Source organism: Bufo gargarizans, chromosome 4 (assembly GCF_014858855.1).
Source record: "Bufo gargarizans isolate SCDJY-AF-19 chromosome 4, ASM1485885v1, whole genome shotgun sequence".
NCBI lineage: Eukaryota > Metazoa > Chordata > Amphibia > Anura > Bufonidae > Bufo > Bufo gargarizans.
In genome coordinates, this window is record NC_058083.1 from 397,147,063 (window position 1) to 397,168,177 (window position 21,115).

A 21,115-nucleotide genomic window follows, 5' to 3' on the forward strand; every position below is an offset into this window, starting at 1 on the left:
AGCATGTGTGAAGTGAAAAGAAAAGGATTCATGGTTTTCAACATTTTTTATAAATTTAAATCTGGAAAGTGTGGCGTGCATTTGTATTCATCCCTCTGAGTCAATACTTTGTAGGACCACCTTTCAGTGTAATTACAACTGCAAGTCTTTTGGAGTATGTCTCTACTAGCTTTGCACATCTAGAGGATGACATTTTTGCCTATTCTTCTTTGCAAAATAACCCAAGCTCAGTCAGATTGGATGGAGAGTGTCCATAAGTCATTCCATACATTCTCAATGATATTTAAGTCTGGACTTTGGTTCATTCTAGCACATGAATATGCTTTGATTTAAGCCATTCCATTGTGGCTCTGGCTGTATGTTTAAGGTTGTTGTCCTGCTGAAAGGTGAACCTCTGCCCCAGTCTTATGTATTTTTCAGCCTCTTACAAGTTTTTCTCCAGCCTTGTATATAGCGCCATCCATATTCACATCAACTCAGACCAGCTTCCCTGTCCCTGCTAAAGAAAAGCATCCCCACAGTATGATGCTGCCACCATCATGTTTCACGTGGAAATGGTATGTACAGGGTGATGTGCTTTGTTAGTTTTCTGCCACACAAAGCATTTTGCATTTAGGCCAAAAAGTTCACTTTGATCTCATTTAACCTGAGCAACTTTTTCCAAATGATTGCTGTGTTCCCTACATGGATTGTGGAAAACTTCAAACAGAACTTCTCATGGCTTGCTTTCTTGCCACTCCATAAAGGCCTGATTTGTGGAGTAAATGACTAATAGTTGTCCTGTGGACAGATTCTCCCACCTGAGCAGTGGATCTCTATAGTTTCTCCAGATTGACCATGGGCCTCTTGGCTGCTTGACTAATTAGTGGTCTCCTTGCCTGGGCTGTCAGTTTAGGTGGACGACCATGTCTTGGTAGGCTTGCAGTTATGCCATACTCCTCCAATTTTCAGATGATGGCTTGAACAGTGCTCCGTGAGATGTTCAGAGCTTTGGATATTTTTTTATAACCTAACCCTGCTTTAGATATACAAAATTCAGAACTGCCATTCTTCAAACTGGAGATTTTATTTAAACATACTCATGCAATAAAAACGCCCTTTCCTTGACGCGTTTTGGGCAACATTAGCCCTTTGTCAAAAGAATTTAAAAAATCACACACAGTTATGATTAAAATACATGTTTGGAAATGGACCGACCAGTTAGAGACTGACAAATCATTAATCAGGTGAGAGTTAACCAACCATTCAGGGGCTGGCATCTCATTGTTCGAAAAATAGGAAACACCTGAGGTGGAAGTCAACCTCAAGAGCTCACAGATATGTTATCATTCAAACATCAATAGAATATATTTTTAAGTGTTTCTTAACAGCAACAAACTTAAATGTAACTTACTAGTGGTCATAAACCTACATGGTGTTAATAATAATAAATTACATCCTGTCCATTATTTAAACCTGCTAGAACTCTAGTCTAGAGTTCTGTCTAAGTTCAAGCACATACATTAGGGAATGGTACACAGTCACATTATTATGACCACTTCCTACTTTCGATGTTGACAGCGTCTTGCTCTTGGTGGAAGTCACATGTCATGAGCTGGCTTGGTGTGTATGCAAGATGTTCGATAGGCTGTCTGCTCACATATCCCTAGTTGCTGTAAAAAAAATTGGTGATATAATAGAATTGCAAAAAGTGATGATTATTGGCTTTCGGGCGTTAGTATTTCTGAAACTGCGCAGGTTGTGAACGGTTTGTGTGCTGCTGTGATAAATGTCATGTGTATCATGAGTGGACAAAAAGCACCATTGCAAATAAGCAATGCAAAAACTGTGGAGCTCCATGTGTCATTGATGTGAGAGAAGAATGTTTGATATAAAGGTGCACTAGGGCATATCAACACTACAGTGGAGCAGCCCACAGCCAAAATGAACGTGGGGGCTACCAGACATGTGTCTAAAACAACAGTTCATTGAACCCTACTATGTATGGGTGTCACGAACGTACTGAAACATACGGACATCCCTGCAACAGTGAGTGACAGGAGATCTGTGAGACTGGCAACACGTGGTTTGATTTGACATGTTTACCTTGTGGATCAATAGGCGACTGTATTGTTTCTGGTACTGGCCACAGACTTAACCTTAACGTTTTGCTATTGTGGTCATTTAACTTTCCCTATTTATAGTTGTTTCTCCCACAATGCTGTGCGGTTTATAGCTTCAGTTGGACCTGTGGATAGCTGGTGATTGGATCTCGGCTGAGTTCCTGGTGCTGCCATAGCTTCTTGGTAGTTAAGTGTTACCTTTCCCTTTGCATTTTGGCTTTTCTGTGTGTTGCCTTTCCTTGTCATTTTGTATTAGGCCTTAGGGAGATTCTCGTTCATCCTTCCTTTTGGAGGAACAGGTTGTCTCATTCCTGTCATTAGTACCAGGGTCCTTTAGGGTTAGATAAAACTTTAGGTATCCCTGTGTATGAACTCACCTACCTTTGGGGTCTGTTCATACTGGTAGCCAGTCAGGGCTTTGGTTAGGGTTTTCCCTAGGAGGTGTCCATCTTCCTTCCCATGTTTTCAGGCCTTATTTCCTTTCCACTTTCCCTCCTATGTTTGGTGTAGGGTTCCCCTCCCACACTAAAGCATGACAATGGGGCTCCTAAGCAGACAGATGGTCACTGCACCACTGCTAACAAAGTAGCATTAGCAGAAAAGCTATTTTTGTGGCAGTGTCGGAATTGGATGAATCATGTTTTCTGCTTCATGAAATGGATGGATATTGGTGTGTCAGACTACAAATATCAGAGAACAAATGCGCTGCATAAACCATTGCTGGCGATTTTGCCACTTCCAGTCATTGTACCCCTCACCTGCCGCATTCATTGCTGATGGCAGCATCTGACAGTAATAACAGAGAGTAAAATTTTTAAAAAATGAATTAATTAAATCATATTTACCTCATCCATTAGATCATGACGAGCCGGCCTCCGCCATCTTGATTGAAATCTCACACGGCCCATGATGATGTCATCACGTTGCCCGGCGTGGTGACATCATATGTCACCCCATATGGGATTTTGTGCAAGCTCTTCAATCAAGATGACGGCAGGCAGCTCGTCTCGATCAAATGGATGAGGCGAGTATGATTTTTTTTTGTTTTACTTTTTACCTCTATTCAGGGAAAATCGATTTGCTACCATGAAGCACAAAAAAATCCAGCTTCCCAGTGAATAAAATTTTCCCTGAAATTCATATTTAAGTCCACTTAGTGGACTTTGATTTTCTCAACACTAATCCTCGCGTTCACTTTATGGATCCTCCTTAATGCCCTTATTGGCATTTGTAGTATCCACTGTAGTCAGCATGGCTCTCCTTTGATGACCTACCAGGACCTTATTGAGTCACTTTAAGCGTGTTTAGCTGCTGTCCGTGTTGCACACTGTGGTCACTCTGGATATTAGCTCGTGGTCATAATAATGTGATTTGAATGTGAATATTCCAATGAATAATCAAAAAAGCTGATAATGGAGGTGGGGTATAAGCATGAATACACATGAGAGCAGGTCTAGTCTCATTGCCTAGAGCAGCACAAACTGTAACTACAGCCATGGTTATGTGGCTAATATAGATACTTCATTACAGTTAGGTTCCAACATCCTTTGTACACAATCCCATTCCACTTTATGCATGATTAGTTGATAATGACTTGTTTTTCGATCTGTAGCAGTTATGGATATTGGCTTAATAGCTGTGACACTCAGTGTATTGATTTTGACAAGAGGGAATAATTTCATGCTGTTTTCCTTTCAAGAAGGTTGGTTTCTTTAATAGCATTAACACATTTTTTATCCTGACTTAATATTGATGGGGTTATTGAGTTGCATTACTTTGTAACACTGTACCTTGTACAAAAAGACAGCTCTAAAGCTCTTTTTAAACTACAGGTATTTAGAATTTCGAGCAAGATCCTGTTACTGCAATCATTAGCTCAGCTGACATTCTGGTTTATTTTACACCACCACATGTACAGGTCCTTCTCAAAAAATTAGCATATTGTGATAAAGTTCATTATTTTCTGTAATGTACTGATAAACATTAGACTTTCATATATTTTAGATTCATTACACACCAACTGAAGTAGTTCAACCCTTTTATTGTTTTAATATTGATGATTTTGGCATACAGCTCATGAAAACCCAAAATTCCTATCTCAAAAAATTAGCATATCATGAAAAGGTTCTCTAAACGAGCTATTAACCTAATCATCTGAATCAACTAATTAAATCTAAACACCTGCAAAAGATTCCTGAGGCTTTTAAAAACTCCCAGCCTGGTTCATTACTCAAAACCGTAATCATGGGTAAGACTGCCAACCTGACTGCTGTCCAGAAGGCCATCATTGACACCCTCAAGCAAGAGGGTAAGACACAGAAAGACATGTCTGAAGGAATAGGCTGTTCCCAGAGCGCTGTATCAAGGCCCCTCAGTGGGAAGTCTGTGGGAAGGAAAAAGTGTGGCAGAAAACGCTGCACAACGAGAAGAGGTGACCGGACCCTGAGGAAGATTGTGGAGAAGGACCGATTCCAGACCTTGGGGGACCTGCGGAAGCAGTGGACTGAGTCTGGAGTAGAAACATCCAGAGCCACCGTGTACAGGCGTGTGCAGGAAATGGGCTACAGGTGCCACATTCCCCAGGTCAAGCCACTTTTGAACCAGAAACAGCGGCAGAAGCGCCTGACCTGGGCTACAGAGAAGCAGCACTGGACTGTTGCATGTCATTCGGAAATCAAGGTGCCAGAGTCTGGAGGAAGACTGGGGAGAGGGAAATGCCAAAATGCCTGAAGTCCAGTGTCAAGTACCCACAGTCAGTGATGGTCTGGGGTGCCATGTCAGCTGCTGGTGCTGGTCCACTGTGTTTTATCAAGGGCAGGGTCAATGCAGCTAGCTATCAGGAGATTTTGGAGCACTTCATGCTTCCATCTGCTGAAAAGCTTTATGGAGATGAAGATTTCATTTTTCAGCACGACCTGGCACCTGCTCACAGTGCCAAAACCACTGGTAACTGGTTTACTGACCATGGTATTACTGGGCTCAATTGGCCTGCCAACTCTCCTGACCTGAACCCCATAGAGAATCTGTGGGATATTGGGAAGAGAAAGTTGAGAGACGCAAGACCCAACACTCTGGATGAGCTTAAGGCCGCTATCGAAGCATCCTGGGCCTCCATAACACCTCAGCAGTGCCACAGGCTGATGCCTCCATGCCACGCCGCATTGATGCAGTCATTTCTGCAAAAGGATTCCCGACCAAGTATTGAGGGCATAACTGAACATAATTATTTGAAGGTTGACTTCTTTTGTATTAAAAACACTTTTATTTTATTGGTCGGATGAAATATGCTAATTTTTTGAAATAGGAAATTTGGGTTTTCATGAGCTGTATGCCAAAATCATCAATATTAAAACAATAAAAGGCTTGAACTACTTCAGTTGGTGTGTAATGAATCTAAAATATATGAAAGTCTAATGTTTATCAGTACATTACAGAAAATAATGAACTTTATCACAATATGCTAATTTTTTGAGAAGGACCTGTATTGCATGTCATTTTAAAACTTACAAGGCCTCATATTAAACATCAAGAGACCCAAAATTATGATATTATTATATATTATATTATAAATGCGTATAAGGGTGAAATAATGTAGATGTAATTATAGTAAAATTATCTTTGGGCTATTCAGATTGCAAAAAAGATGGCTTATGGGACAATCTAATTACCACATATGAATATTTATATGGACATTACCAAAGTACATTTTTAGCAGTGAGGTTTGTAGGGGTGAAACATTTGGTTTAACCCCTTCAGGACCTTGCTATTTTCCATATGTGCTTTTACAGTAGGTGTTTTACTCTATGCCTTCCCAAGGCCTTAACTTTTTTATTTTTCCCTCCGTATAGACATATTAGGGGTTGTTTTTTTGCAGGGCAAGTTTTACTTTCTAGTTGTGGTCTGTAGTTTTAAAAAATACACTTTTAGTATGCATTACTTTTTATTCATTTATTTGATCATTTTTATACATTTTTTGAGAGGTAAATATTTTAGTATATTTTATATAGTACGGATATTCTTATTATTTATTTTTAATATGGGGAAAGAGGAGTGATCAAATTAAATTACTATTGCAGTCTATGGGAGATTCAAGGGGTTCCAATAGAGGGCTCCATAGAAATATCACTGTGGAAAGGCCTCAGAGCCTCTAACAGTCTGAAAGCTACCAAGGCATATGAACGGTTCCCCCAAACTCAGTGTTTGGAGGCAGTGTAGGCCCTGGGAGCATTGCCCTCTTTCGGAAAAGCCTCTTGGATGCTGTGGTCACAGTTGACAATGGCAACTGAGAGGTTAAATATTTGCGATGAGCATTATCACTGATAACAGACATTAGCTCCAGATGCCTGCTGTACAAAAGAACAGGCACCTGGGGCTATGGTGCCTGCTCAGCTTCTGAGTGGGTACCACGTTTACATACTGTTCATTTGCTGTACACGTACGGCGTAGGTCCCAGAAAGCTTTATTGTGCTTTATCTGTACAAAACTGTGAAGGTAAAAGTCATAATGCAAGAGTGAAATTACAGTAGCTCATTAGTTAACTTTCCGAGGGAAAATTTATTATTGGAATTTTTTAAGTCAGCTCTGAGCCTGCGATGGCACTTTTTGCATCAAATAAGTTGAATGCTTTGTGTTTGATACATTTGGCATGATTTTTAAACACAAAGGGCCAAATGCATTATTTAAGTATACCACTTTTAGTGTCATGACAACCTGCACCTTTGCAACTTTTTCAATGGCACTTGTGCAAAACTTTTTTTGCAAGTGCCATTACTCTGCCAGCCTCACCACTTTCCCAAAAGGTTTTCTGGCACAGAAGAACTTTGAATTCTATCTCAGATCTCAGTTCAAGCACACAGACTGCCAGATGCTGCCCCTAATTTAGGACAAATCAGGCCCAAAATGTTGCAAAAATGGTGCTTCTTTGACTCCAGTTATCTGAAGCATTTTTTTTCCAGGTAGCCGTTTCTGTTGTCTGTTTTCTGGAACCACTTGAAACAGTATTTCCAGCAGTACATCTCGACCGTATGTATGCAACTCTATACACGAGTAGCTGCATCTGTCATAGACTGCCATAAATGAAAATATAAAGCAGAATATACTATTATTATTTATACATGTGCTGTGCAAATCGAACTTTAATTCATACACCTGAAGACGATTCGATCTAACACTTTGTTTAATTGCTGTATGGAGATAGGTCTCTTTAAAATGTATTGCCTCTGTTGAAGCAAAATACATTTCACCTGAATTCACGTGAGGCTTCGATGAAAGAATTCGGTACTCGGATTCCAAATTTTAAATGTCTTTAAAGATGTAGAACAGAATACCGAATTTGTTTGCCGAAGTCTCAAGCGACTTCAGGTGAAATAAATTTTGCCTCAATGGAGACAATGCTTTTTAACCCCTTAGGGACTTAGGGCGTACCGGTACGCCCTGTTTCCCGAGTCCTTAAGGACCTAGGGTGTACCAATACGTCCTAACTTTAAAACCCGATTGTGGCGCGGCGGGGGTTAATCTGAACAGGATGTCCACTGAAATCATTCAGCAGGCATCCTGTCACAACGCCGGTGGGGGGTCCCGTGACCCCCCGTGTCGGTAATCGCAGCAAACCGCAGGTCAATTCAGACCTGTGGTTTGCGGCTTTTACATGGTGCGGCAGCGGCGGGCGGCGGTGCCATCGGGTCCCCATGCGGCTGTAGGGGGGACCCTATGGCATGTAAGGCAGCACGATGTCTAAGGAAGGCATCGCGCTGCCTTCCGGTGACGAGCCTGTGAGATCCAGCCCCCTGGATCTTACAGGCCGGAAGCTGTATGAGTAATACACACAGTATTACTCATACAGCCAATGCATTCCAATACAGAAGTATTGGAATGCATTGTAAAGGGGATTAGACCCCCAAAAGATCAAGTCCCAAAGTGGAACAAAAAATAAAGTTAAAAAAGTTAAAAAAATAAAGTTTTCCCCCCCAAAAAATAATAATATAAATAAATAAACAAAAACGTCATTTTCCCCAAATAAAGTTAAAAACAAAATTGGTAAAAAATTGGTAAAAAATAGGGGGGGGGGGGTAAAAAAAAGTATACATATTAGGTATCGCCATGTCCGTATCGACCGGCTCTGTAAACATATGACATGACCTAACCCCTCAAATGAACACCGTAAAAAATAAAAAAATAAAAACTGTGCTAAATAAACAATTTTTTTGTCACCTTACATCACAAAAAGTACAACAGCAAGCGCTCAAAAAGGCGTTTACCCACCAAAATAGTACCAATCTAACAGTCACCTCATCCCACAAAAAATGAGCCCCTACCTGAGACAGTCGCCCAAAAAATAAGAAAACTATGGCTCAGAATATGGAGACAATAAAACATAATTATTTTTTTTTTTTAAAAAGCTGTTATTGTGTAAAACTTACATAAATAAAAAAAGTATACATATTAAGTATTGCCGCGTGCATATCGAATGGCTCTATAAAAATATCACATGACCTAGCCCCTGAGATGAATACTGTAAAAAATAAAAACTGTGCTAAATAAACCATTTTTGTCATCTTACATCACAAAAAATGCAATAGCAAGCGATCAAAAAGTCATATGCACCCCAAAATAGTGCCAATCAAACCGTCATCTCATCACACAAAAAATGAGACCCTACCTAAGATAATCTCCCAAAAACTGAAAAAATTATGGCTCTCAGATTATGGTAACACTAAAACATGATTTTTTTTGCTTCAAAAATGAAATCATTGTGTAAAACTTACATAAATATAAAGAAAGTATACATATTAGGTATTGCAGTGTCCGTAATAACTTGCTCTATAAAAATATCACATGAACTAATCCCTCAGGTGAATACCGTAAAAAAATAAAAACGGTTTAAAAAAGCCATTTTTTTGTAACCTTACATCACAAAAAGTGTAATAGCAAGCGATCAAAAATTCACACGCACCCCAAAATAGTGCCAATAAAACCATCATCTCATTCCGCAAAAACCATACCCTACCCAAGGTAATCGCCCAAAAACGGAAAAAATTATGGCTCTCAGACTATGGAAACACTAAAACATGATTTTTTTTGCTTCCAAAATGAAATCATTGTGTAACACTTACATAAATAAAAAAAAGTATACATATTAGGTATTGCAGCGTCCGTGACAACCTGGTCTACAAAAATATCACATGATATAACCTGTCAGATGAATGTTGTAAATAACAAAAAATAAAAACGGTGCCAAAACAGCTATTTCTTGTTACCTTGCCTTACAAAAAGTGTAATATATAGCAACCATATGTAACCTAAACTAGTACCAACAATACTGCCACCCTATCCCGTAGTTTCTGAAATGGGGTAACTTTTTTGGAGTTTCTACTCTAGGGGTGCATCAGGGGGGCTTCAAATGGGACATGGTTTAAAAAAAAACAGTCCTGCAAAACTTGCCTTCCAAAAACCGTATGGCATTCCTTTCCTTCTGCGCCCTGCCGTGTGCCCGTATGGGGTGTTTCTGTAAACTAAAGAATCAGGGCCATAAATATTGAGTTTGGTTTGGCTGTTAACCCTTTCTTTGTAACTGGAAAAAATAAAAATAAATGGAAAATCTGCCAAAAAAGTGAAGATTTGAAATTGTATCTCTATTTTCCATTAATTCTTGTGGAACACCTAAAGGGTTGAGAAAGTTTGTAAAATCAGTTTTAAATACCTTGAGGGGTGTAGTTTATAGAATGGGGTCATTTTTTGGTGGTTTCTATTATGTAAGCCTCGCAAAGTGACTTCAGACCTGAACTGGTTCCTAAAAATTGGATTTTTGAAAATTTCTGAAAAATTTCAAGATTTGCTTCTAAACTTCTAAGCCTTGTAACATCCCCAAAAAATAAAATATCTTTCCTAAAATGATCCAAACATGAAGTAGACATATGAGGAATGTAAAGTAATAACTATTTTGGAGGTATTACTATGTATTATAGAAGTAGAGAAATGTAAACTTGGAAATTTGCAATTTGTTTACAAATTTTTGGAAAATTTTGTATTTTTTTGACAAATAAAAAAGATTTTTTTTTTTACTTCATTTTACCAGTGTCATGAAGTACAATATGTGACGAAAAAACATTCTCAGAATGGCCTGGATAAGTCAAAGTGTTTTAAAGTTATCAGAACTTAAAGTGACACTGGTCAGATTTGCAGAAAATGGCCAAGTCTAGAAGGTGAAATAGGACCGAGTCCTTAAGGGGTTAATGCTGCATGGAGACAGATCCCAAAGTGTTTCTTCTATGATAAGCATAGTCAACACAGACGCATTACCCAGTAGTTAAAAAACTCCCCTAATGGCCCACCAACTCACACACACAGACCCGCAGCATATGGAAAGGTGAGCTTTTGACATCTGTTCACAGATTAGCTGTTACACAGCTGCGTGTAAATACTCCTCGCCTCAATCACCTGGCTCCTCCCATGATCTGCGCTCCCCATCAGCAGCAGCAGGATACTGTGACATATCTCGCTGCTGTGTAGGAGGAGCAGAGGCTGATTCCCAGCCTGCCCTGCTCCTCCTCCTACACAGATCAGCAGGACGATGTGTGAGGACATTGTGCTGCTGCTGCAGAGCGGGGAGCAAATAATTCCCTGCTTCAGTGGTGTGCCTGCAGTGTTTGGAACCCGGGGCAGGTTCTTTCTCTGGCACCCTGCCCAATACTTTAAAAAAAAAATATTGTACCCACTCACAGTAGTATTGCCCTTATTGTACAACCTTCACAGTAGTTTTGCACAGAAGTGTGCCCCCTCACAGTAGTTATGCCCACATTGTGCCCTCTCACAGTAGTTATGCCCTCTCTGTGCCCTTCTCATAGTAGTTATGCCGTCTGTGCCCCTTTCACAGTTATAATGCCCTATCTGTGCCCCCTTCACTATGAAATATACATTAGAATACAGCACCATACCTGTTACACCCAGTAACATCTCCTGTGATGTAGACTTTCCTCAGCATCTTCATTCGGACATAGCCGCATCTCGTCTCTGTAGAGTTTCACAGTTTTTTTTTTATTTCTCACTTTACTATCATCCTCAGATAACAGACCCCCGTAGTGCCCATAACACCCCCGTAGTGCCCATAACTATAATGCCCTCTGTATAATTATAATATATACTGGCCCCTCTGTATTATTAATATTATAATGGCCTCCTCTGTAATATTATAGTAATAATTATGCTCCCCTTCAGCCCCTCCAGCATACAGCCCCATGTAAGATACAGCCTTCCCCCTGCTTTCAGCCTCTCCAGCATATAGTCCCATGTAAGACACATCACTTCCCTGCCTTCCGCCCCTCCAACATACAGTCCCATGTAAATAATATCACGCTCCCTCTCTTTGTCGTCTTCCTTCAGACCCTCCAGCATCCCATCCCATGTAAGACACATCACACCCCTGCCTTCCAGCCTTTCTTGCAAACAGTCCCATGTAAAATGCATTACTCCCCCTGCCGTCAGCTCCTCCAGCATACACTCCCATGTAAAATACATCACTCCCCCTGCCTTCAGCTCCTCCAGCATATAGTCCCAAGTAAGATACAACCCCCCCTGCCTTCAGCTCCTCCAGCATACAGTCCCATATGAAAAGCATCACTCCCCCTGCCTTCAGCTCCTCCAGCATACAGTCCAATATAAGATATATCACTCTCCTGCCTTCAGCCCCTCCAGCATACAGTCCCATGTAAGATACAACCCCCCCCTGCCTTCAGCCCTTCCAGCATACAGTCCCATGTAAGTCACATCACTTCCTGCCTTAGCCCCTCCAGCATACAGTCCCATGTAAAATACATTACTCCCCGCCCATGTAAATAATATCACCCTTCCTCTCTTCGCCGCTGGCGTTCAGCCCCTCCAGCATACAATCCCATAAGATACATCACTCCCCCTGCCTTCCAGCCCTTCTTGTAAACAGTCCCATGTAAAACTCACCACTCTTCCTGCCTTCAGCCCCTCCAGCATACAGTCCCATGTAAAATAATATCACCTCCCCTGCCTTAAGCCCCTCAGCATACAGCCCCATGTAAATAATATCACCCCCACTACCTTCTCTTCAGACCTCTTTAATATACAGTCTCCAGTACAAGGATTATTCTTCCTCCCTTCAGCCCCTGCAAAAAGCCCCCCAAGTAAACTAACCAGTCAATATTCACTTCCATACACTGACCTGCAGCCTCTGCTACGCTCTCCAACAATGTGCTCTGTAGAATCTCCTGCAAATTTTGAGGCCACGCCCCCTGGATTAAGAGACTCCGCCTCTTCCACGACATCATACATCCTAGGAGCAACCTCCAGTCTACTCACTACAGTCGCTCTACTGCCTCATATGCTTCAGGCCACTAGCCTGAAGCTTATGAGGAAGAACGGAGGTGACGGGAGCCGAAGGCTCCCGTGGCCCTCATTGAAGTGCTTACTGCCTGGCGCCCCCTACAATTTTACGCCCGGAGCAACAGCCCCCACGGCCTCCCCACTGCATTCAGAGCATGGCTGGCCTGAAGGGGGGGAGCATGGGGAGCTGAGCGATGAGTGATAGGACCCACCTCCCTGCATTCTAGCAATGAGCACTTCCATCTGGATCAATAGAAGCGCTCATTGCTTCTGGCCTCTGGCAGAGAGCTGGCAGGAGCTGGGGGCCCCGGCACTTGCCCGGGTATGCTGGGTGCTGACACCGGCCTTGAACCTATGCACCGCTAATTGTTTCCAGACAGGTATGCTCCTGAGTTTTAAACGGTCTACCCCGGGCACGTTTGGCTCCAGAACTCACACTGCTGCCACTCTGCTCACGGCCAGACTTGCATCTTGTTGTCTCACATGTATGCTGCCACCCTCACCCCCTGATGATAAAGCCACCTCTTCACCTGGCTCCCACATGCGATCAGCTATATCTTCATCCACTACTGTCTGCACGTCACTGATGTTACCCTCACTAGTCTCAGGGCCACGTACCTGACCGCTTGCAATACCTGTTTGCACACGACTCTCATCATTGTAACTAGTCCGCCTAAAGGAGGAAGCAGCAAATCTCTACTCCAAATCTTGGCTGGGCAGTAATTGTTGACTATATTCAAGCTTGTCCTCATTTTAAAGTGGAGCATAGCCGACAGTATACAATACTTCCCGAACAGAAGGAACAGAAAATGAGAGAGGCAGGTTTAGGACAGATGGAGGCACAGAACTTGTTCCTGGGCCACGCCAAATAAGCGTGGTGTCAGAGATACCCACCGACTCCTGGCCGATGGTGTCTGATGTCAGTTGAGATGATATTGAAGACGGAGTCAACCTTTCAAGGACAGCTGGGTTGCTGGTCAAAACACAACTGCTGAATGACATTGGCAGCTCTGGCCTGTTGCTGCAACTGCTGCTGCCACCATCCTTCTTCTGTTGCTACTTCTGACAGCTCTAGAAACATTTTGGCCACTGCCTGTACCCTTGGAAGGCCCTGACACCTGTCTGTCAGACCTACTATACTGTAATAGCAACTTTAAGTGTAAAATAGCAATAGTGTCAGGCCGCTATTTCACCCCAATTACAGAATCAAGGATTAAGAGAATTTCCGAATGTATAAAAGAATGTGAACAACCTAAAGTCAGCAGTATTATTTTTAACCCCAATTAGTGCAGCAAGGTGTAATAGAATGGCTTTTCCATTAGCCAAGTGTTACACTGTTCAATCAGTCTCCCAATAGTGTTGATAAAGCATCCTTATTATAAGTAAATCTAATGTATCCACTTGCTTCGCTATATGCATAAATAGGCTCTGTTTGACATAGCTCTGTGACAGTATTTCCCATTGAGGAGCTTTGTCTACGAGTTAGATATTCACATTGTACACTCATTTAGGGCAAAAGATATTATCCGGCTTGGATGGGGACCTTTGCAAATGCGCTTCACCGTGAAAGGGAGACGATGCGACACATTCTTCCTGTTATTGCATTCCATCCACCGGAAGTTGTAATGGGTGGAACGCACCATGTGACCGGATGGAGTCGGAGCGGCACCCTTGCTATACAGGTGTGCGCGGTTAGCTAGGTTACACTTTTTCAACACTCTGCCCTATTTAAGAGGGCTATAGGAGGCATTACCAGACCACCTATTTGACATTGAGAAGTCCTCTGAGCGGTCAGGGGACTTGGTGGAGGGCAATTGTTAGTAAACTCCAATTATGACACTGTTGGGCACTGTAAGCTATTAATAGTGAGGTCCCACTGTTTCCTTCTTGGTTATAGGTAGTGATGGACGAACATCTGCCGGGACAGTTCGCGAATGCGATTGCGCGAACGCGTTCAAATGTTCGTGAACCGCAAGTTTGCAGCTGGTCCCATTCATTGTAATTGCAGGCAAACCTGAAAAAGCTTCAGGTCATATTTGCAGCCAAGAAATAATTACTAGAAGTGCACAAATAGTTCCACAACGTGGACAGTGACATACCAGATGTATTATTCGAATTTGCGATCTCTATACATTATTTATTTCAATGCAAAATATTGGCAATATAAATTTTGCGTACGCGCATACGCACACCAGTTATAATTATTTTTTTCAATACTGTTTTTCACTGTGTGTAGCAGGGGAACGCAGCAAAACCGCAAACAAATGCTGCACTACCCAAATGCACTATATAGAAAGTATATTATTGGTATATAACACCCCGCTTATATCAGTTTTTTGAAGGGGAGACTGGTATATCACACCAATTATAATTATTTTTTTCTAATTGCGTTTGTCACTCTGTGTAGCTGCAGTATCGCTGCAGAACCGCTCACCACTGCTACTGCACAATACAAATCCACTATGATATGCTTTCTATGTTAGGCTACTTTCACACTAGCATTCGGGGCTCCGCTTGCAAGTTCCGTTCGAAGGCGCTCACAAGCGGCCCCGAACGCATCCGTAATGCCCTAATGCATTCTGAGTGGATGCGGATCCGCTCAGAATGCATCAGTCTGGCACCGTTTGTCCTCTGCTCCGCTCAACAGGTGGACACCCTAACGCTGCTTGCAGCGTTCGGGTGTCCGCCTGGCTGTGCGGAGGCAAATGGATCCGTCCAGATCATAAAAGTTCAGGTTCAAGTTCGGCGATTTAATGGCGCTTGTTGAAAGGCTGCAGGGCAGCCAATCAACAAGTGTTTAACTAGTGTGCCCTTTGAAGCCATCACAGCCATGCCTACTAATGGCACGGCTGTGATTGGCCAAGTGCAGCATGTGACCCAGCCTCTATATAATCTGGAGTCACGTAGCGGCGCACGTCACTCCTACTAGTTGTAGGGATAGGATGCTGCTGCTGTGAGGGAGAGATTAGGAAATACTTTGATATCTGCACTTGGTGTGAAGTCAGCGATCTACAGCATTTTTGTTTTGGGGGTGCAATGCAACATTTTTGTACCATGCCCTGAGCCAGCGAGACTGAAAAAAAGTTTTAATCCGTCTGTTAGTTAGGTGGGCGACGGCGGGCATTTCGTGCAAAAGCAGTGCACCAGCACTGTATATGTGCCAGGGACAATCATTTATACCTGTTCTTATAGTTCAGTGGCTGACATATACCCATTTTTAAAGTGCACCTGCACTGCATATGTGCCAGGGGAAGGGAAAATAATACCGTCTGTGAGTTCAGGGACCCAGGGGGGGACATATCCCCATTCTTTTCTGTAAAGTACCCCTGTGCTGCATTTCTGAAAGTAAAAAATAATCTGTTAAATCCATATGTTCCATTGTGGTGTGACATATTTACATTTTTTGCTGTAAAGTACCTCTGAGGCCTGCACTGCATATGTGACAGGCAGGCACATAAATTCAGCAAATCCATCTGTGCCATTGTACGGGTGACATATCCACCATTTTTTATGTAAAAAAATAAAAACTATGCTTCATCTGTGAGAGTGAAATATAATTAAGTATGTTTTCTAAGTTTTAATAGAGAAAGCAGCTGGTTGCTATGGGACCTCATGTTACAGCGCTGTGAATTTCATACGCTGTATAGGTGGGAGGTCCATGAAAATTGTATGGACCTCTAGTGCAGAGTGATTATTTTATACGCTGCTATAGATTAGTGATTGCTGGACTATCATAGTGATAGTGATAGTGAGGACCAGCATTTCAGTCACCATTCATTTATTCATGAAGGCCTATGTACACGTAATTAAGTTTGAAGTTTTACTTCCTTTCAATGTTTCTCAGTACTGTGAGCACATGAAATATAATCTCAGTTAAATCCATCTGTTTCATTTAGGGTTAAAAAAAAAAACACTTTTTCTTTGGGAGCAATAAAGTACCTTTTTTCCCTGTGCTGCATTTCTGGTAGTTAAAGAAATACAGTTAAATCCATTTGTTTTTATTTTGTGTAAGAGAAAAAACTTTTTTTTTTTGCAATAAAGTACCTTTGGTGCCTGCACTGCTTAGCAGACCGGGCAACACGTTTAAAACAATGTGACTGTTCCATTGTTGGGTGACATTAACCCATTTTTCCTGTCCAAAAACCCCTGATCTGACTAGGCGACAGGGACCTAAATTTCTAAAATTCGTCTGTTCCATTGTTGGGTGACATTAACCCTTTTTGGCCGTCAAAAGACCCCTGCTCTGCAATGTTCACAAGGAACTTAATTTAGTAAAAACGTCTGTTACTTCTGTGGGTGACCGCAAAAAATGAGGAGAGCGTCAAACAAGGGAGATGGCCCTGGTCGTGGTGCTGCTGGTGTTGGTGCAGCTCCTGTTGCAGAGAGAGGACGAGCACCTTCCTCAGGTGCGAGTAGGCGACAGAACCTGCAGTGTTATTTGGTAGGGCCGAATGTGTCTCTACGAATGGTGAGGCCAGAACAAGTACAGGCGATAGTAGATTGGGTGGCTGAGAGTGCCTCCAGTTCCTTCACATTGTCTCCTACCCAGTCCCCTGCTGAAAGATCAGAGTTGGCACCTGCAGCCCATGGCCATCAATATTTCACCTCACCCCCTTGAAAATCAGCCAAGCAGTCTGAGACCCAAAGTCATGCAGCAGTCTCTTTTGCTTTTTGCTGACTCTGCTGGAAGGGTTTCCCAGGGCCATCCACATAGCCCTGCCCCAGAAGTGGAATAAATTGAGTGCACCGATGCCCAATCACTTATGTTTCAGGATGAGTACATGAGAGAACCACCGCAACACGTCTCAGATGATGACGAAACACAGGTGCCAACTGCTGGGGCTTTCTGCAGTCTGCAGACTGACAAGGAGGGCAGGGGTGAAGACTGGGTGGAAGATGATGTGGAGGACGATGAGGTCCTCAACCCCACATGGAATCAAGGTCATGCGGGTGACCTGTGTAGTTCGGAGGAAGAGGCGGTGGTTGCACAGAGCCACCAGCACAGCAAAAGAGGGAGCAGGGTGCAAAAGCAGAGCAGCTTTCCCCTAGACAGTACGTCTCCTAGTGCCCACCGCACCAAGGGACCGAGCACACCAAAACCAGATCCAAAGAGTTCCCTGGCAGTTCTTCAGACAATGTGCTGACGACAAGATACAAGTGGTTTGCAAGCTGTGCAATCAGAGCCTGAAGCGAGGCATAAACGTTCTAAATCTGAGCACAACCTGCATGACCAGGCTTCTAAGTGCAAGCATCTCCACAATGTCCCACGGAAGCATTCAGCTGTCTATCTCCCAAACAATGGAGCGAAAGAGGAAGTACTCCCCTACCCACCCGCGATCCCTCGCCCTGAATGCCAGCATTTCCAAATTCCTGGTCTTCAAAATGCTGTCATTCCGTCTGGTGGACACGGACAGTTTTAAGAATATGATGGCGGTGGCTGTCCCACAGTACGTTGTGCCCAGCCACCACTACTTTTTCAGGCGAGCCATCTCTGCCCTGCGCAACCAAGTGGGGGGAAAAAATCAGGTGTGCACTGTTCAACGTCATCTGTGGCAAGGTCTACATAACTACGGATACGTGGACCAGAAAGCATGGTCAGGGACGTTATATCTCCCTAACAGCACACTGTGTAAATGCAGTGGTGGCTGGGCCTGAGGCGGATAGCAGTTTGGCTCATGCCCTTCCACCACCGAGGATTGCAGGGCGTTTCTCGGTGCCTCCTGGCGCTTCCTCCTCCTACTCTGCTTCCTTATCCTCTACCGCCTCCTCATCTGGTCAGTGTAACACCTTCACCACCAACTTCAGCACAGCCAGGGGTAAACGACAGCAGGCAGTTTTAAAACGTATCTGTTTGAGGGACAAACCCCACACCGCGCAGGAGCTGTGGACGGGCATAGAACAACAGACCGATGAGTGGTTGGTGCCAGCGAGCCTCAAGCCCGGCCTGGTGGTGTGCAATAATGGGTGAAATCTTGTAGCAGCTCTGCGCCTAGCCGATTTGACGCACATCCCTTGCCTGGCGCATGTGCTGAATTTGGTGGTGCAGAAATTCCTGAAAAATTACCCCAATGTGTCAGAGCTGCTGCAGAAAGTGCGGGCAGTCTATGCGCGCTTTGGTCGTTTTCACCCTGATGTGCTTGCCTGTCTGCGCTGCAGCGTAACTTCGGCCTTCATATGCGACGTGCCTACAAAGTGGAACTCCACCTTGCACATGCTGGCCAGACTGTGCGAGCAGCAGCAGGCGATTGTGGAATTTCAGCTGCAGCACGCACGGATGAGTCGCTCTGCTGAACAGCACCACTTCATCACCAATGAGTGGGCCTCCATGTGAGACCTGTGTGCCTTGTTGCGCTGTTTCTAGCACTCCACCAACATGGCCAGTTCCAATGACGCTGTTCTCAGCGTTACTATCCCACTTCTATGCAAATTTTCATAATGTAAATTTTTCAATTGCTGATTTCCGCGAGCAAGAAAAATAATGACTGGAGATAACGAATTCTCAAATTCGCGAATATATGGCTAATATTCGCCCAAATATTCACAAAATATCACAAATTTGAATATTGCCCCTGCCGCTCATCACTATTACTCATTCCAATAACAGTGCATCTTAAGAGTCCTGTATTGTTATTTATCGTCACAACCTCCCAGAGTCAAGATTGGGTAATTGCCGCGCGCCTCCTGCCTTCCTTTGATGCTTGAGCTTTAATAACTTGTCCCACCATCTCCACCCAATCAGATTTCAGCCATTGACCTTCCTTGGATGTGGTATCCATTTCTTAGGCTCCCTCTCTGGCATGGAACCCTGATTCCCCATTACCCATGATTACCATGGTAGGCGCATAAAAGAACATCAAAAGTTGATAGGGAAGATATCCAATTAAATTGTGGACATCACAGGGATGTGCGATCAGACAGAAGTAATCTATATTTCAACAAAGTGGCATCAGGGCCTCTCCTGTATAACGTTTCCTCATCCAAAATACCACAGTGACATTCCCACTAATTTATTATTACTTATTTCAATAACAGGGCATCTTAAGAGTCCTGTATTGTTATTTATTGTCATTACCTCCCCGAGTCGGGAGTGGGTAATTGCCACGCGCCTCCTGCCTTTCTTTGATTTTTCTGCTTTAATAACTTGTCCTACCATCTCCACCCAATCAGATTTCAGCCATTGACCTCCATTGGATGTGGTATCCCTTTCTCAAGCTCCCTGTCCGACATGGAACCCTGATTCCCCTTTACCCGTGATTACCATGGTAGGCGCATAAAAGAACATAAAAAGTTGATAGGGAAGATATCCAATTGGATTGTGGACGTCACGGGGACGTGCAAAATGGTGGAGCAGTATGTGCGCACACGCCTACACGTACTGACTGATGGGTCTACCCCCTTCAACTTCTGGGTCTCCAAATTGGGCACATGGCCTGAGCTTTCCCTTTACACCTTGGAGGTGCTGGCCTGCCCTGCAGCCAGTGTATTGTCTGAACGTTTGTTTAGCACAGCAGGAGGGGGTTATCACAGACAAGCGCAGCCGCCTGTCCACAGCCAATTTGGACAAGCTCACGTTTATTAAAATAAACCAGGCAGGGATCCAACAGGACTTGTCCGTACCTTGTGCAGAATAGACATGTATACTGGCCTCAGCCATTGTTGTACTCCAGCACACTTTGTCTTTGTTTTATTTTTTATATTTCCCAATGTTTTGGGGTTTATCCAAATTTAAAAAAAATAAAAAAAAATAATAATAATAAAATACAAAAATAAAAACTAGTGTTGGCTACCTCCTCCTCCTCCACCACCACTTCCACCTACACTGCCACATCCAGTGCCTCCTCAACCTCCTACTCCATATGGACCTCATCCTCCTAGATCAAGATTTTTTTTTTAATGTTATTTTAAGTCATTTCCCTATCCACATTTGTTTGCAGAGCACTTTGCATGCTCTAAACCACATGTTGCTTCCTTTTGCAGCCCTCTAGCCCTTTCCATGACTTTTTCAAAGCCATTTTAGTGCTCCAAAGTTCGGGTCCCCATTGACTTCAATGGGGGTTAGGGTTCGGGGTCAAGTTTGGGTCCCGAACTCAACTCTTTTTTGCGAAGTTCGGTCGAACCCGTCGAACCCAAACTTCCAGGTGTCCGCTCAACTCTATTCAGGATGTAATGCAGATTTTAAACAGGTTTGTGTGCATTAAAAATGTTAACAAGTAATCAAACCATGTTTACATTTGTAGCAGATTAAACAAGAAAAAACACAAACAGTATTGAATAACATATCACATACATGACCTCATAGTCACATGCGCTATAAAAGATAAGAAACCTTCTTCATCTTACCTTATTTAATATTAGTTGTTGATAGGCTGGTGTTTGCAGGAATATTCCAGTCATAAAGAGAAAAAGGACAGGCTCCACAGTGATTATTGATCGTAAGCTGTGACACATTGTATGCTGCCCAGGAGCTTCCAAATATTAAAGGGGTTGTCTGAGTAATTTTTGTGTCCTTTGTTTCTAACTAATCAAATATAAGAGTTCACTGAGGGTCACATCACCTTTGATGTCAGCTTTTCTCTCTGCTCTGATGATGTTTCCTGCACAAGCCTGAGGAGCACGAAGAGACAAATGCTCAGGATCTGCCCTCCTCAACCTACAGACACACAGCT

General features: G+C 43.1%; 1 protein-coding gene across 1 annotated transcript in view; it reads right to left on the bottom strand.

Annotated features, from left to right (window-relative positions):
- Window positions 1-20,897, bottom strand: part of LOC122935456 (proton-coupled folate transporter-like) — a 668,060-nt gene extending 647,163 nt beyond the window's left edge. Inside the window, exon 1 of the mRNA XM_044291222.1 lies at window positions 20,790-20,897. Within this exon, the coding sequence (XP_044147157.1) occupies window positions 20,790-20,897 (108 nt within the window). The remainder of the gene's footprint in view (window positions 1-20,789) is intronic.
- Window positions 20,898-21,115: the final 218 nt, after the last annotated feature.